Source organism: Lissotriton vulgaris, chromosome 7, assembly GCF_964263255.1.
Source record: "Lissotriton vulgaris chromosome 7, aLisVul1.2, whole genome shotgun sequence".
Lineage (NCBI taxonomy): Eukaryota > Metazoa > Chordata > Amphibia > Caudata > Salamandridae > Lissotriton > Lissotriton vulgaris.
The window spans coordinates 727053263-727070069 of NC_141695.1; the positions used below are offsets into that span (position 1 = coordinate 727053263).

Sequence of the window (16807 nt, forward strand, 5' to 3'; positions counted from 1 at the left end):
TCTGTCAAAGTGCGCATGCGCAGAAGGCCCGCTTACTGTGAGGGTACTTTGGCCCCCCGGTTACCCCCGTACGCTCCATTAACTTCATTAAAGGGGGCCCTTGCATCTCTGCGCCGTTTACTGGTGTCATTGTGCACGTGCAGTGTGGCCATCCAGCCTAGAGAAAGCGTGGCTGTCTCCCCCGCGCCCATGTACCCAACAGGCTGTACCTGCCCCTGGAGTTCTATGAGAGACCACTTGTCTCTCCCTTTGGGCGACCCCATTTGAGAATGGCGCCGCCCCCTAATGACCTTAAATTAACTGCTCACCAATCATGACCTTACCACCTGACCAAGGCATAGCAATAAATATGACGATTGATGACCTGAAAACAGGAGAAAGTTCTAAGGAACAAAACTTATTAATCAGACACTTTTGTCATACATAAACACATCTAACTAAATTGTGAAAACCTTCATAACACACAATAACAATCATTTGCTTTGGGGGATGGTGGGTGGGAAAATTAATTACAGCCTCGTAGAGGCTGGAAGGGGCAGGCCGTGGCGCGCAGGAGTCAAAGAGGCCGACTCCCACTCTGCACCGCTTTTTAACCGTTCGCAGGCCAGGTTGGATCTAACCGCCTGGCCTTTGTTCCCTTCGTCACCCGGAAGTGACTCAATCATTTCCGTTTCACCGGGGGACCCGGGGCCAGTGGGTGCTGGTGCCTCCGCCATAAGTGCGGCGGGCCAATGTCGGCCCCGCCTTTCCATATGGCCATGGACTGCAGGAGGACCCCCAACCTTCCGTTAACCAACATAACATTATTAACTGGACGTGAGAGGGTTTCTTTGGAAGGCGGGGGATCTTTCGACCCCCCCGGACGTATTTATTAAAGCATACAAAATAATTCAAAAATTGAAATAAACAATATTTACACAATTACGCAGAACATTTTACAATTAATATATACAGGTATTCAGATGGCTAACCTTAACATATTTCTAGTACAAGGTATTTTGTATCCAAAACTAACATAACAATCACATCATACAATATTTATTTTCTGCATACCTATTTGGGCTTAAGGCAAGGTCAATAACTGGTGTCAGATTCTTATCACTAATCCACGCCCTCCTGAAAGCAGGGCGCATGTGCAGAGGGCCCGTTTACCATGGGGCTACATGCCCTCCCCAGTTACCCCTGAATGCCCTATTAACCACCCCCTCCTGTCAGAGTGCGCACGCGCAGAGGGCCCGTTTACTGTGGGGGCACACCCCCTCCCCGGTTACCCCCGTACGCCCTATTAACCATCTTTGCCCACCCTTTTACTAGGCCCCTGCCTTTGATTCCTCCACTCAGCAGGCCGTAACTGAGCACCTTCCTGTGTAAACCTTTGGGTGGTTTGGCCAAAAATGATCTCAAACTAAGGGTTGGGGCCAAGGAGAGCATGTTTAAATTGGGGAACACAACTTCACCGGAAAATTTGGGCCCTATATACATGGTATAGGTCTCCAAATTCTCCAAGAGAGTGCTTGAAGATGAGAAGTCTCTGATAAATCAATGCATATTTCACATACAGTCAGTCTGTCCTTGCCACTCTGTCATTCGATTTGACATCTTGCAGGCTAAATGTTTCCATGACCCCTCTGACCCACTTTGTGCCTTTTGAATATATTAGGATAGATCTGAAGTCCAAATCCTTGTCAGAGTGCCAGGTAAGCATGGACTTGCATAGGGAATTCCTGCCTCGCACATCATCAAGTACCAACTAAACCCTCCCTCTGCCAGTATCTCACAAGCTCAACAGAAAGAGATGCCCTGCAATAAGACTAAGACTTTGCGTGCATCCATAATAGATTGGGTGGTCTGGATCCTCTATTTCAGTAGTGAGGAGAGGGGTCTTTCACCTGACCGTGAGTCACTTTGCGCAAATAGTGACCATCTGCATTTGGCTAGAATGGATGATGCCCATCACACAAACTGCACCCTTACTAACATCCTGTAACGGAACACTGACAGGCTGAAATCCAAGTCAGGTGATCTGGCCTGGGGTACCTTTATAGACCAGTTTGATATATGCCTCTTCCAGGAAATAGGATGCATTGACCCGTTCATAATTCGGGCTACATGTCTTACCAGATACCGTCCTGTTACACTGGAAGGGGCTGTCCTTCCGGTTGCCTTCTTATTTGGGTAAAAGTGACCCTTAACGCAAAAATATGGTTACTGCCTTCAATCTCTCACAACATCCTAGGCATAGCCATCTCCAGGGTGGGTTCACAGGCTTACTTTTGGAATTTCCCATTTACAACAGGGAGGCCTGGGAGGGGGAGATACGGGTACTACACAATCTTATCTCACACTGGGACCTTAATGACTCCGAAATGTTGTCATCATCACTGGTGACTTTAATACCACATATGAGACACTTACAATAGGTAGTATCTCTCCTGTTGCTGAGGAAGACGGGGAATGGGGCATACCCATTCTCAACACTACCCCAGTAAAATGCTGGCCAGGCACTGCATATCAGATCCTTTCCCTTACATTATCATATGCCCTGAGGACATGTAATGGCAGCACAGCATCCAAACGGCAAGCTTTCCATACCTTTAAATGACCCGGCCTCACAAGTAGAATTGACTACTTTTTAAATTCCTCCCTGTCTTTGGGGCAATCTAGTTGATATGAAGGTACTCAATCAATCAATCAGGATTTATAAAGCACGGCAAATCACTCGATAGGGTATCCAGGCGCTTGAAGGTCCCAACGGTTTATTCGAACAGCCAGGTCTTGAGAGCCATTCAGATTTCCAGAAGTGAGGTGATAGTCTGGAAGGACATGGAGATGCTGTTCCAGGTCGTTGTTGCAATGTGGGAGAAGGTGCATCCGCCACTTCTGTTTAAGTAGATGCAGGAAGTATGGGCAAGTGATTGGGAGGCAGAGCGTAGTCTTCTCAATGGTTGGTGAAAGTTCAGGCCGTGGTCAATGTATGCATGTCCTTGGTTGTGTAGAGCCTTGTGTGCCTAGGTCAGCAGCTTGAATTGGCATCTCTTCTGTACAGGAAGCCAGCGGAGTTACCTGAGGTGGGGTGTGATGTGGGTTCGTCGGGGAAGGTAGAGGGTGAGTCTGGCTGCGGCGTTCTGTATCGTCTGTAGTCTCTATGGGAGGTGTGCGGTGATTCCTATGTAGAGGGCGTTGCCATAGTCCAGTCGGCTGGTGATGCAGGCCTGAGTCACGATGCATCTCGTGTGTAGGGGTAGCCACTTGAATATCTTACGTAGCATGCCCAGAGTGAGGAAGCAGGAGGGGAGGCAGCGTTGATCTGTGATTTCATGGTGAGCTTGTTGTCAATGTTGATGAGGTTTCTGGCATGGTCAGAGGAGGTGGGTGCAGGTCCTAGGTCTGATGGCCACCAGGAGTCATTCCATGTGTTGCTGCTGTTGCTAACAGTGGAGACAGTGATCACATCGCTGTCCATTGCTCCTTAAAAGATCTATTCATCCACGGATCTCTAAGTACCAATCTGATTCCCACAAATGACAGGCGCAGGGTGAAGTGAGGGAGAGCAGCCACAAACCCACATATTAGAGACACAATGAACCAGGTCCTCAGAGATGCCTTAACTGGTCTAGATAACTCTATTTTTATCCAAACCAGGGATCATGCCTAGAATTCCGCAATTGTAAGGACTAATGAGAAACTGTTCAAAATCCTTGGGGAAAGTCTCACGCGGTTCCACAAGCCCACCAGAGCGCCTGCTAAGCCCAACCATGCTTAGTTTAATAAGAACTGTAATGATAGGAAGAATTAGCGTTGTTCAGCTCTTGATAGGGGCAATACTTACCTTATAAAAGATAGAAGGGAGGAGTATAAACTGACAACACAAATGTAATGTAAATCGGTACTTATAAAGCGCACAGCTACTCAAAAGAGTATCCCAGTGCGGAAAGACCTCCAGACAGAATACTGACACTATACCTGAAGTAGAGCGGGGCTATTGCTGAAATAGCCAGGTTTTCAGCCGCTTCCTGAAGGTTAGTCGATCCTGCACCCGTCTGAGTGACGGTGGCAGGCAGTTCCACAGAAGGGAGGCCTGCACATGGAAGGAGGGACCACCCATGCAGGCGCTGCTATGAGGACCTCAAAGTTCTACTCGGTATGTAGTGCTGGACTCTTTTTCTAATATAGAAGGCATCAGTGTCATGTAAAGCTTTAACAGCCAAAACCAAAGCTTTGAACGAATTCTCTTTCAGACCAACAGACAGTGCAGGGCTTTCATGTGGGTGGCAACCCACTCTCTGGGTCATAACATGAGAATCACCCTGGCTGCCATATTCTGGACCACCTGAAGCCTATTCAGAAGATATTCTGAAAGACCCAGGTACAAGACGTTGATGTAGTCTAGCCTCAAAACAATAAGAATCTGGACTACAGTCTTCCCATGAGTAACCAGCAGTAAGGAGAGAAAGTTCTGTAACATTTTTATCAGACCAAAATAGGAACCAGCTACTGTTTGGATCTGAGCTTTCATGGATAAATTGTCATCTAGCTTAATCCCCAAATTCTTGACTGTACTTACTGCGGTTGCAGGAGGGGACATGTCTGAAGGCCACCATTGGCGCCACCCGTCACTGGGTGAAGAACCAAAGAAGATGATCTCAGATTTCTCTGGATTGCACTTTAATTGGTTCAGTCTTAGCCAGGAGAACACCCCTGTCAACCAGATGTTAATCTCATCACCCCTAAAATCAGTGCCCTTGTCGCATGTAAACAACAATTGTGTATCATCTGTGTATGATATTATTGTTGCGCCATGTAACTCGGCTAGGTCTTGGAGCCCAGGGGTTCAAAACACCTCAGGCTCCGAGAGGCCTTTGTTCACACTGCTGTGAACACAGTCAAACATTGGAATGTTGGAGCTCCAGCTGTTAGAAGCCCGGAGCACTCCATTGTTTTCAATGCAGCACCCAACATTCCAATGTTCTAATTATGTTTAAACTCTAGAATGTTCTTGCTTAGTTTTCATGGCTGTCCGCGGTTCACAGATTGTCTTTTTGAATTATATCGATCTCTGTGTTACTCACTGTTAAAATGAAGACAAAGGGCAGGTAAGCGTGGAACTTTTCTTAATTAGTCTTCACAGCACCACAGGTTCCAGTCAGCTGGAGTGTGCTGAGGAATGTTGGCACACAGAGCACAGGACAGTACCAACTGGGAGAGGGAGGAGAGGGGGGTCCGCAATGTACCATGAAGAGTAGATTACAACACACCCTTGCATAGGGAGAAAAAGGAAAGAAGGGAAAGGAGCAGGAGGAGAGAACAGAGCGGGCGAAAACCTGAAAGTACAGTATAAGCACAACAGTTTCACTTTACACTATAATCCTTGACCCACACAGGAGCAGACTTGGTTCTCAAGGATCTCCTGAGTATGGGCAAAACTGATACTCTACCCGTTTCAGAGCTGAGGTCAGCGTCACCCCCTTGATTGTGGTGAATGATTCTGTCCATGCTCCAGTTTTGTCCATTTTCCATTTGGACAACATTGTTCCCCACTTTGTAAATTCTGTAAGGCTTTGAGAACCTGGACGCTTCTCTTCTGCGTGGTTTGGGCAGGTCCACAATGACCCATTCCCCTTCTTTGAACAATTGGGATTTGACGTGCTTGGTATGGTCATCTCTGTCTTTGTATTTGGTCTGGTGTTCGTTTAACCTTCTTGAAATTTTGTTGCGGTTGACCACGCATGTGTCGTTCCTTTTTAACCCTGGAGGAGACCGTCTTGTTTTAGGGACCCTCCCTTTGAGAGAGGTGAAAGGGGAAATTCCTGTTACACTATTGTGAGTGGAGCGATATGCCCAAATAGTTTCCATTAAGGTAGAGTTGACCGATGTCCCCATAACTTCTGCTCTCTGAAGGCATTCTTTGACCATAGGGTTGATCCGCTCTACAAGCCCATTTGCACAGGGACAATACAATGCTGTCTTGTGATGATTGATGTCCCTGTATGCCAGACCCTCTTTCATGTTTTACTTTTCGGAAGTGAATTGAACCCCATTGTCAGTGACCAAAGTGTCTGGTATACCCTCATCACAAAAAACCCCTTCCAAGAATTGTGTGAATACTTTTGTGTCAGTGTGATGTACACATTTATACACCACCCAACGAGTGTGGTAGTCCACCAATACTAAAATTAATCGTTCATTTAAACTTTTCATGTTCAGAGGACCAATTACGTCATGGTTGGTCCAAGGCCTGTCTGGAACCACCACTGGGGACAGTGGTGGTTTGAGAGTGTGATCTTGTCACTGCGGCTACAATCTAAACAGTTCTTCACAACATTCTCAGCCATAGCATCCATGCCTGTCCACCATTAGTCCAAGCAAATGTTGTTCTTGGTGAGGCTGTGCCCCAAATGACCCACGTAAGCCAGTTCTACTATTTTCTCTCTTAGATTCTCAGGAGAAATCACCTTCTCCCCATTGCAAACAATACCTTCTTGAATATTCAACGCTAGCCTTATGTCCCAGTACTTACACAGGTTTGCCGGAATAACACTTTTGGTAGCAGGCCAACCATTTCTGATGAACTCTTTGATTGACCCCATTTCAGTATCAGCTTGCACAGCACTGTCCCATTCTTCCTTTTTTAAACATGTAATTTGTAGTATGACATCATCACAATCATCGGAAACAGTATTGCATTCACCCCTTGGTGGTGAACGGGTTATGAAATCAGCAACAATGTTTTGTGAACCTGGCACGTATTTAACACTGAAATTGTACCCTTCAAGACCCAGAATCCATCTGGCTATTCCAGGGGTGGTGCTATTTGACCCTTTTATTGTAAACGCAAACATTAGAGGTTTGTGGTCAGTCTTTACAGTAAATGGAATACCCCACAGGAAAAACCGAAAATGTTTGATTGCCCAATAGTAGACAAGTGCCTCTCTTTCCACTACGGAGTAGTTACATTCCGCGCCCTTAAGGGCACGGGAGGCAAATACGATGATCTGTTACTTACCGTAATCACCTTGGGTGAGGCTGGCTCCTAGGCCTTTGTTACTGGCATCAGTGCAAAGAATAGTGGGTTTCGTGGGGTCGAATCTTCCCAGAGATGGTGCAGAAATGATACATCCTTTCACAGCCTCAAAGGCATCGTGACAGTTGTTAGACCATACAAAGGGAGTTCTGGATATGAGTAAACCCGCAGGGGTTCAAATATGGAAGCATAATTTCTCACAAATTCGGAGTAGGATTCTGAAAGACCCAAAAATGACTTGAGCTCTTGAACGCAGGTGGGGGGGGTGTCTCGAATGGCCTCTACCAGGTCTAGTTTGGGTCTGATACCATCCTCAGAAATGGTGTGCCCAAGGTATTCAAGGGATCTCACTCTAATGCAAAATGTTTCCTTTTTGAGAGTGAGGCCACCTTTTCCCAAATTTGAAAGCACCATTCTGAGAGTGGAATTATGTTCCTCCTGGTCCTTCCCCTACATGAGTATATCATCCTGGAAACAGAGGGTTCTGTGAAGGTCTTTTAGAACGTGCTGCATTATCCTCTGGAAGGCAGCAGCTGCAGAGGCCAACCCAAATGGCATGCGTATGAATTGGAATACTCCCAGGGGAGTAACAACAGAGGTTAAGTGATGTGAGTTTGGTGCAGCTCTACCTGGTGGTAGGCAGAGGATAAATCCAGGATGCTGAATGAACTGGCTCCTTTGATGAGGGTGAGAACCTCGTGTATGAGGTGTATGCCTATCCACCCAGATGTTCTGATTAAGGTCCCTGAGGTCCACACACAGCCTGATTTCTTTACTAGATCCTCTGCTTTTGGCAGGCAGGAAAGAAAGCAGCTTCTCCTTTAAGAACAATTTCCCAACTGAAGGACTCACAGTGAAAAGTATACTTGCATGACTACACTGAGAACCCTTCCCACGCTTTAGGGGCAAAAAAAAGTAATACTTGTACAAAATAGCTCAGTGCATCTGAAAATTAGGTAAAAAACAAATGTGACAGCTGAACTAAGATAAGCGGAGATGAGAGATAAACACCGCTTTCTCAGGTCTGGTCGTAAACTAGAAGGCAGCAGTGTCATGCTGCCACCTAGTTGAGAAAGAGCGAAAGAGCGCCACAATTCTCTTTAGCTGACGAGCTAGTCAGCTGCACCAGTAATCAGCTGAAGAATGCATCAGAGTTTCCCAATCAAGCTCTAGCATTCGGTCAGATGCCCATCATAAAGAAAGAAATAGATTTGGAAGCACAACCTCAACAAAAATACTCCAGTGCTAAACGTGTGCCCTGACGGCAGATTTTCAGTCAGACGCTATAAACCAGAGTCACGCTCCTTCAAAGAATCCAAACCCAAGACCAAAGTCAATAATCCGCTCTGAGGGCAGATATTAAGTCAGATGGCTCACGCTTGTAAATAGTTATACAACACTCCCTCGGAGCTGGTGCTGCATTGTGAACCCACAGCCACGGCAAACAATACCTTCTTCAGGATCCCTTGACTAGGTAGAGGCGGATGCAGGACATCCTCCCAAGCACACACAAAGGCAAAGCAAAGCTGGATGAAGAGGCGAGGCTGGAGGAACAGGCTGTAGAAGTGAGGGAGGTTACTCACTTGTATATGGTAGAAACTGAACAGCTGACCTGGAGTAAGCGTTGGGGGTGGGGATGAACCATCATCACCCCGGTGAATCGTCACCAGTGTTAAAATGAAGACAAAGTGCAGGTAAGCGTGGAACTTTTCTTTATTAGTCTTCACACCACCACAGGTTCCAGTCAGCTGGAGTGCGCTGTGGGATGATGGCACACAGAGGACAGGACAGTACCAACTGGAACAGGGAGGAGAGGGGGTCCAGAATGTACCATGAAGGGCAGATTGCAAAACTCACACATAGTGTAATGCACAAGGATGCTGTCTCTCGGCATAATGAGTGCAAGTCTAGATGATTTATCGCAAAGCATGCCGGACCATTCCCTGCATCTAAACTTCTATCGTTTGTAATCCTGGCTATGATTTTATATTGGATTTCAGACTTACTTATGATGTATTTGGTTTTAAATGTTTTTAGATGCGGGCTGACAGCTGATGAGAGTCGAGTCTGGATGGTTTTTACTTTTCATATTTCTCTTGAGTGCTATATACGTTTTATGTAATTTTATGGTAGTAAAACAACAAATGGCGGGGCAGATTTATGAGGCCCTTGCGCCACGTTTACGCCGCTGTTGCGTCACGCAAGGCAGCGTAAACGTGGCGCATCCCTACAAACGATTTACAACGTGACGCATCTAGGCAGATGCGTCACGTTGTAGAGCCCTGCGCCGCTTGTGGGCGTTCCGGCGCAGGGTGGGCGTTCCGGGGCAGGTGCGCCTCGCAAAAGTGGCTGAGTGAAATCTATGAGATTTCCCTCAGTCACTTTTAAGCCAATGCTGCGTCAAAAGCCTGCGCCTGCTTGAAGCAGGCGTAGGTCTTGACGCAGCATTGTTAAAATGGGGCACCCCCGAGCCTTGCTGGAGCTGCGTCGCGCTTACGACGCAACTCCAGCAATGCGCCACATTTCCGGCACAGATGCGTCACGCATCTGTGCCATTTTTGCAACATGGTGCGCCGCATTATAAATGCGGCGCACCATGGCTGGCGGAGCTGTGGCGCACTGTGGCGCATGTTAACTGGCGCATCCCTGGGGATGCGCCAGTTAACATAAATCTGCCCGTAAGTGTTGACTGAGATATTGCGTTAAAGCACATTGCTTACAAAACCCAATCTATCCATCAACACTTAAAATCTCACAACTTGGAATTGTCATATCCAAATTACAGAGTTTTGTCCGAGTGTACCGAACCATCATTTTTTATAATCATCTCAGTACTAAAGCCCGGTACTTAGCTATTCCTGAAGTAAAAGATCCCAGAAAGACTGGAAACTCCGTGGGTGGGGAAAATCTGGCCGATCATTGCCTAGTCCTATTACTCTGTTGATAGCGGTCACGTGGGAGCTCAGTAGCGGATGATACAATGTAGTCTTGTTTTAGTGTTTAACTTACTCGGGTATATAACAGTGTAGCACGCCACTGACAGGTTAATCCATGGTGGAGTGCGTTAGAGGAACGGCCGGGATTTGTCGTAGTTAGAGGTGAGTTGTTGTTGGCTGTGGCAGTATCAGCTTCGAATTTACAGATTTCAAAATGCTTAAAATAGACTTGCTTACTTTTCTCAGATTTAAAGAGAGAAGCTTAGTGGTATTCTGGTGAGGAAGTTTACTATTGAGGTGAGTGTGAATACGTGAAGAGCTGTGCACAATTGGTTAGCGAGTACGAATATGGAGTTTAGAAATGCACGTTTTTGAGTATCTCGCTAAGCGCTATATTTCGTGACTAGTAATAGTTAATTAGTTTTGTCAAGGGGATACGATACCGAACGGTCATGTAGGTACAAGGTTTTTTGAAGCAACTCACGCTCTCACTAATGCTCAGGGCTATGGCAATTAGGGAAGACTTTAAATTGGGTTTTGAATGATCGGCTTAGCTTTTCTTGCTTTCTAGATGTCAAGAACGATGGTGTTGATATGCGAGTTCAAGAACCTTAGTGTTTATATTTGTGTCGATAAACCTCTGTGTTTAAATCCACTCAGTAGCTTCTTTTGTAAATTCTATCAGATATAGGAAAGTTCCTCATGTTTTTTCGCTTATTGTACCACAGACAAAGAGAGTACCGAGAATTTCTTCGCAATAGCTGAACCCCGTTTATGCAAAGATGGACTCAGCGCTTATACATTTTTGATTACATTCTGCATAGACTATCCTCGTTGAACCTAACGATCTATCAGCCACAGTTTCCAATAACACCAAGTAAGTTGTGATCTATTTGAGTGGAATGCCAGTCTGGTCATTGATCACATTGTTCACAAGTGGTTGACAGATATACATTTTGTTGCTTTCTGTCCTTAGCTCATAGGATCGTATTTGAGATTTCCATATGGTTGAAGCATCTCCTAATCCATTATGTGACTTTGAGTAGTTGAGATGTGAGTACACGAGTTATTTCCTGTTCATATTAACGATAATACGACGTTCACACTAGGAGTGTTGCCACCTGTGTATACAATCAATGTTTTCCACAGTTACAATATTTAGTTACTGCAATACAGTTCTCACAATTCTTCTTTAGCAATTGTGTTTTTAACTCCTGACCTGGATAAGATGTCCACAGTGTATATGTTATACAATTAGATGTTTCAATCTATACGTCTGTATTAATTTATGCATTATTAGTTGGTTTTCATGAACTGCCTTCGCATCGTAAACAGTCCGTTCACTGTACTTTCAGTTTAAACAAAAGAAATGTAAATATGAATGACTTACACATTGTTTTATTTTCTCAGTGCCCCTGAAGAAGGGAATCCCCCCGAAATGCATTGGGCCTACTTCTCAACTATGTTTTCTAATGTATCAGAACATTTTTCCGGAGACTATTAATTGTAGTAACACTGCATTCTGGTCTTGTTGAATTGTTTTTTCATATATTTTGCACTAATTAAATCTACTACTGATTTGTTAAAAAATGAGATTTACATGCAAATGATTATATAAATCTATGGTTTTTGAAGAAGAAATCTATCTTGTTGTGTGATTAATTGTAATATTAAGGTATCAATTACTGATAATTGTCATACTCTTTATACGTTGGAGTGCGCTTGGTAAACTAGTGGAGTTCTCCACCAGAGGTTTTCTTGTTATTTTTGGGCTGGCTGCCTTACAACCAAGCAGCACACTAACCTTGTGTAAACATTATAAGATTTTGTGTCAATTGATACTAAATAAGGGAGTGCGCAGATAAGAAAACATTTTTCTTAATTTTTTTTTTTATTATTTTTTTTTTTTTTTTTTTTTTTTTTTTGGGGGGGGGGGAAATCTGGCCCATAGTAAGTTGGACCCTGCGGGTCCATTAAGGAATGAGAAATTACTGGAGGAATCAGTAATTCGAAATCCGATTCCCTCAGTTACTACTCATTTTTCTCTTGAAGCCTATGACAGTATTGAGAACCACTGTGTTCCCACGTGCCTAGTAATTCCACTGGGGTCAATAACCACTTTTACGAAGAGTATTTTAATTATGATTGCACTGGCAATGAACATCTGATTGTGGTTTGTGCTCTTCTTCACAAGCAAGGAATTTTTCATTTGAAACGTATTTTTCTGATTTTTCAGGGCTCAATAATGTAAAAACGAACACAGTATTAACATGTAGTACACAAACAGTGAGCATTTACCTACCGATATTCTGAACAATTCTATAAATCCTGCAAAATCTCTACAGTTACAGAATGTTTATGTAACCTTTACATCAATGTAAAAAGGGAGGGAAGAGTCGGAATTTACCAATAGTTAAAGTTTAACTTAATTATTAACAAGTTACTTATATGTCAGTCATGTGATTAAACACCTTTAACTTATTGTAAATCATATTAATTCATGTATCTTTTCTGAGCCGAGATGCCCAGCCTCATTGTTACCTGTTTTTTCAACATCTTGGCCCCCCTCCAGCTTTAGGAAAACGTCCTCCAAGGTTGTCAAGGAGACTCCATAACTTGTGATATCTTGGCCAACACGGGCGTCGATGTTAGAAAAAAGGTCTATAATAAAATGACATTTGCAAGAAAAATTACACTTACAATACCATTACATTTGAGGGCCTCTTCCAATAAATATATATGACAAGATGATATTACTTAACTGAACAGGAACTTCCATCCCCTAACCTATGTATGGTTGTTTTCTACATATACTATAGGATTATTCTCAAGACCTGCAGTTAAAGTGATATAAAGAAGAACTATCTATGATGGAGGTGTACTAATCTCTGTAATAATATATTCTATTCTTTGCAACGGTAAACCTGTCTTTTTGATCACTTCCTACTGATGCTAAGATATTTCTATAATAAAATCCTATCATTGCAAAGAGATACACAAGAGGAAGCGCTATTGGAAGGTTGTTGCTATTTATTACTCCACTCCTTTTTTTTTAAGAACACCACCTGTAAATACAAGAGAAATCAAAAGCCTGCTACCCAGCACAACATTCTTTGCCTAATTTTCCAGACTTTAATTGATACTTGTATAGCGCACTACTCACCCGCAAAGGTCTCAAGGCGCTTGTACAAATACCGCTGTGGAACCCATCCTGGCTTTCCCTGTGAGGCGTCCACTCCTGGGCACCCCCAAGGTGGAGGCCAGGCATCCTTAGCGTTGTGGGGGCCGTTGTGGAGATTAAGCAAGCTATTGCCCAGAGTTGCAGAGTGGGACTCCATAATTGGAATAGGCACCGAGGCCAGAATTATCGAGTCCGTGGAATTTTGAGCCCAAGACCCGCCGAGGCGGGGAATTGAACCCTGGTCCCGGGCTAGACCTCTGCATCAGGGTCTGCCGCTCTAACCATTGAGCCACACTTCTCCACTTAGGACATAAAGGAATAGACATAAAGCTCAGGAAACCCTTGTGATGAAAGTTGCTCTTCAATGCATCCTAAATTTGAAAACAGTGTAGACACAACACATGCGAGTTGGGGGGAAGCTCAAAGCCCTGCCCAACTACCTGTATCAATTTCCTGAAAAGGCAGCTAAAGTGATATCAAATATGAATCCAATAGAATACAGGCATAAGCAAACCCAATGACCCTCGCCTTGGTAACACAGTTTTTATTTTGTTTTGCAAACATATGCAATGGACATTAAAAAAATAAAAGTAATAGAAATTTAGTTAAAAGTAATAATTGAAAAATGTCATAAGATGGGGTGCATACGTTTTCCATAAAAAAGAGAAAAATGGCAGATCACTAAAATACACTAAAAAAAAGTGAACTGGGGGCATGGCCAGGTGCCAGTGAAGATGGCTGCTTGACTCGTGGGCTCCGCCGGAGCTGAGCCACAATCCCGATTTATCCAGCCATAATCCGGCATATTATGTACTCCTGACCCTGTCGCGGAGTCGTAGGGAACAGCGGATCCGGCGGCTTTGATCCTGGGGCTCAGGCGTGCCTGTGGCGCCGTGTGGAGGCAGAGCACTGTGGGGACCCACCGGCCACTGGATGAAGGTGAGCAACATCGCTGGGCCTGAAACCCACGCGAGGCCCCGGCTTGGCGGCCCTCTCAGCGGTCGGAGATTTAGCGCCGGGAAATAACATCTGGGCTCCTGCTTGCCCGGGGAGCTTTGCGGAGGAGCCGATAACATCATGCGGCCCCGGTGAAGGGCCGCATCTAAACTGAGGGCAGCGGTGCGGCTTGGGATACCATAAGAGGCGCCCGCCGAGGAACCGGCCCACCATCTGTCTGGAGCCCACGGCAGCTGTGGACTGTGCCGCACGGGCCTCGGCTGCCGGGCAGCTCCTTTAACTGGAAAGGGACAGAGGTGATGGAGCGCTCCACCGGCAGCGTCAGGCGCCCCCGGTGAAGGGCGTGGGAAGCTACCAGAGGCCCCTCCCGGAGAACCAGCCTATAGTTTGTCTGGGGCCTGCGGCAGCCGTGGACTGTGCTGCTCAGGCCTCGGCTGCCAGGAGGCCCCTCCACTTGAAGGGTGACAGAGGCTGCGGAACGAGGTAGGGCAGGCCAGCGACCTCATCCACCGGCCAGGAGGGGACCTGAGTGCCACACTAGAACATCTGGAGGGACCCCTGCATGAGTGGAGGCTGTGACTACATGAGGGCTGGAGCCAGGAGGACTTCACCCTATCCTTAACGTGAGTCCCCTGAGACGTGTGGGTCTACTGCTGACTGCGACTGGGGGCCACGCCACTGCCGTAAGAGAGGGTGGTGCCGCCACATCAGCTTGCCACAGGAGGGGGAGCAAACTTAGGAGTGGGACCAGGGGTCCCTACAAGAACCAGGAGGTAACTGCGCAAGGAAGTGGTGCACTGCGCAGGGGTGGAGTGGACAGACCCATTACGCAATCAAAGCACGCACCACGCATGGTAACAGGCGGCGGGGCCCTGAGACAGGAACTGAACATTGCGGCCACCAGTGGGGGTGAGTGTCGATGGGAGCGGGCCCTCGTCCCAACCGATATCATTTTGGTGACAAGTCAGTGGGCTGGAGAACGACACTTGGAAGTTGTGGATTAGAAGATCATGTCACCATCATGAGACCTAAATACATCGCGACCACCCAAATTAATAAACTGGACAGATATGCAGTCCCGCTGGGTTCCCAGCAGACGGGTGGTGCATCAGGGGACCAGGCAGCAGCTAAAGAACCATCTCTAGCTTTGATCATGACGTCGATACAAACACTGGGTACTAACCTGGTGTTGAAAATGGACAAAATATCTATAGAAGTCAACCTCCCATGCACTGACCTCAATAAAACAATGGAAAAGACCAAGGCGAACAAGACCGACATAAGGGAACTCCAGGCCTCCTCTAAAAAACTTGAGCAAAGAGAGAACAAACTAGTTTACCAGCATCGCCAGGTGGCCATGAAGCTGGAGGACCAGGAAGCAAGGGCACGCAGGAACAACATTCACGTTGTGGGCGTTCCGGAGGATTTGGAGGGGCCTAGCGTGGAACTATTTCTGGAAGACTTAATCCTCAACCACCTGAAACCCAAGCGCCTTTAAAACATCTTCACTATTGAACGTGCACATCAGGCGCCAATCCCTAAGCCTAAGCCGGGAGCGTCACCCAGGACAATAATAGCTAAAATCCTGAACTATAGGGACAGAGACTCTATCCTTCAGGCAGCCAGGCAGATGGGTGACGTGCAATATGAAAACGCTACAATCCGATTTTTTCCAGACTTCACGCTCCAGGTGCAATGCGAAAGGCGCTCATTTACTGGAGTGAAGGCGGCGTTAGGGGACAAAGGGATCAAGTATATGATGTTCTTCCCCTCGAAATTCAAGGTTATTGCAGGGGCCAAGGCTAAGTTCTTTACAGCACCATCAGAGGTTCAAGACTGGCTTGACGGAGAATCGTTGCGGTCTTCTGGCCAGGCGGAGGGTGGCGGGTGGAGAGACAACCAGGATGATTGGCCGAGATCTGTTGACGATAGATCAGACGTGGACAGAGCGAGTCCGCGCTCCTGGCGGCCCTAAATGGGGGACTGTTCGAAACGCTTCTGGCCACTAGTAGAGGTTGTACTGGCGACATGGACCCCTACGAACAGTAACGTAACATATGTTTTTGTGCGGGACTCTGGGTCCAAACTTTCCCCAAGGGCTTTGGGGTAGGGGGATATAACTTTATCCTGCAGTGCTGGCACCTGGGAAAGGGCCAAGACAAGACTATAGCTATTCTTCCCCCCTTTTTTTCATAATCTAGTGGCTCGGGACGGCCAGAGAGTGGTCGTAGTAATAAACTGCCTACAGGGGGATCGAACTGTTTGGGTCTTTGATTTGAACTTTCAGGAGTGTATGCATGCCTAAAATTAGATGTGATATGTTGGGGGGGGGGGCACGTGCAGTGGCTGGAGCTGGGGCCGGCGCACTTTCCCCCTTAAGCAGGTTAGTCGGGAGGGGGGAGGTTTCCTCCCCCCTGGGCGAAAGGCGCTGGGCTAATTGGTGATGTGGATAGTTTGAAGCCTACGGAACAGGGAAGCAGGGAGGGGGGATGGGGTGAGGGGGACATCAGTTTCAGGGTGAGGATGGGAAGGGGAAGCGGTTGGGAGTTGGGGGGAAGTTTGGTATCGTCACACCAAGGTAATGCAAACGTTCTGAGACACTGTAACGGGAAACACAGGAACAAGTTGGACGTTGAAGGTAATTAGCTGGAACGTCAATGGGCTGGGGGACAAACTCAAAAGAAGTGTTGTGCTACAGTTTGTTAAATGACA

General features: G+C 46.3%; 1 protein-coding gene across 2 annotated transcripts in view; it reads right to left on the reverse strand.

Moving 5' to 3' along the window:
• The window catches only part of LOC147702338 (ATP-binding cassette sub-family A member 9-like), a 1822583-nt gene that overhangs the window by 1182881 nt on the left and 622895 nt on the right, over nt 1–16807 (reverse strand). For both annotated transcript variants that reach the window (XM_086930970.1, XM_086930969.1), the window contains exon 17: nt 12499–12618. In XM_086930970.1, coding sequence (XP_086787096.1) covers nt 12499–12618 — 120 coding nt within the window. The remainder of the gene's footprint in view (nt 1–12498; nt 12619–16807) is intronic.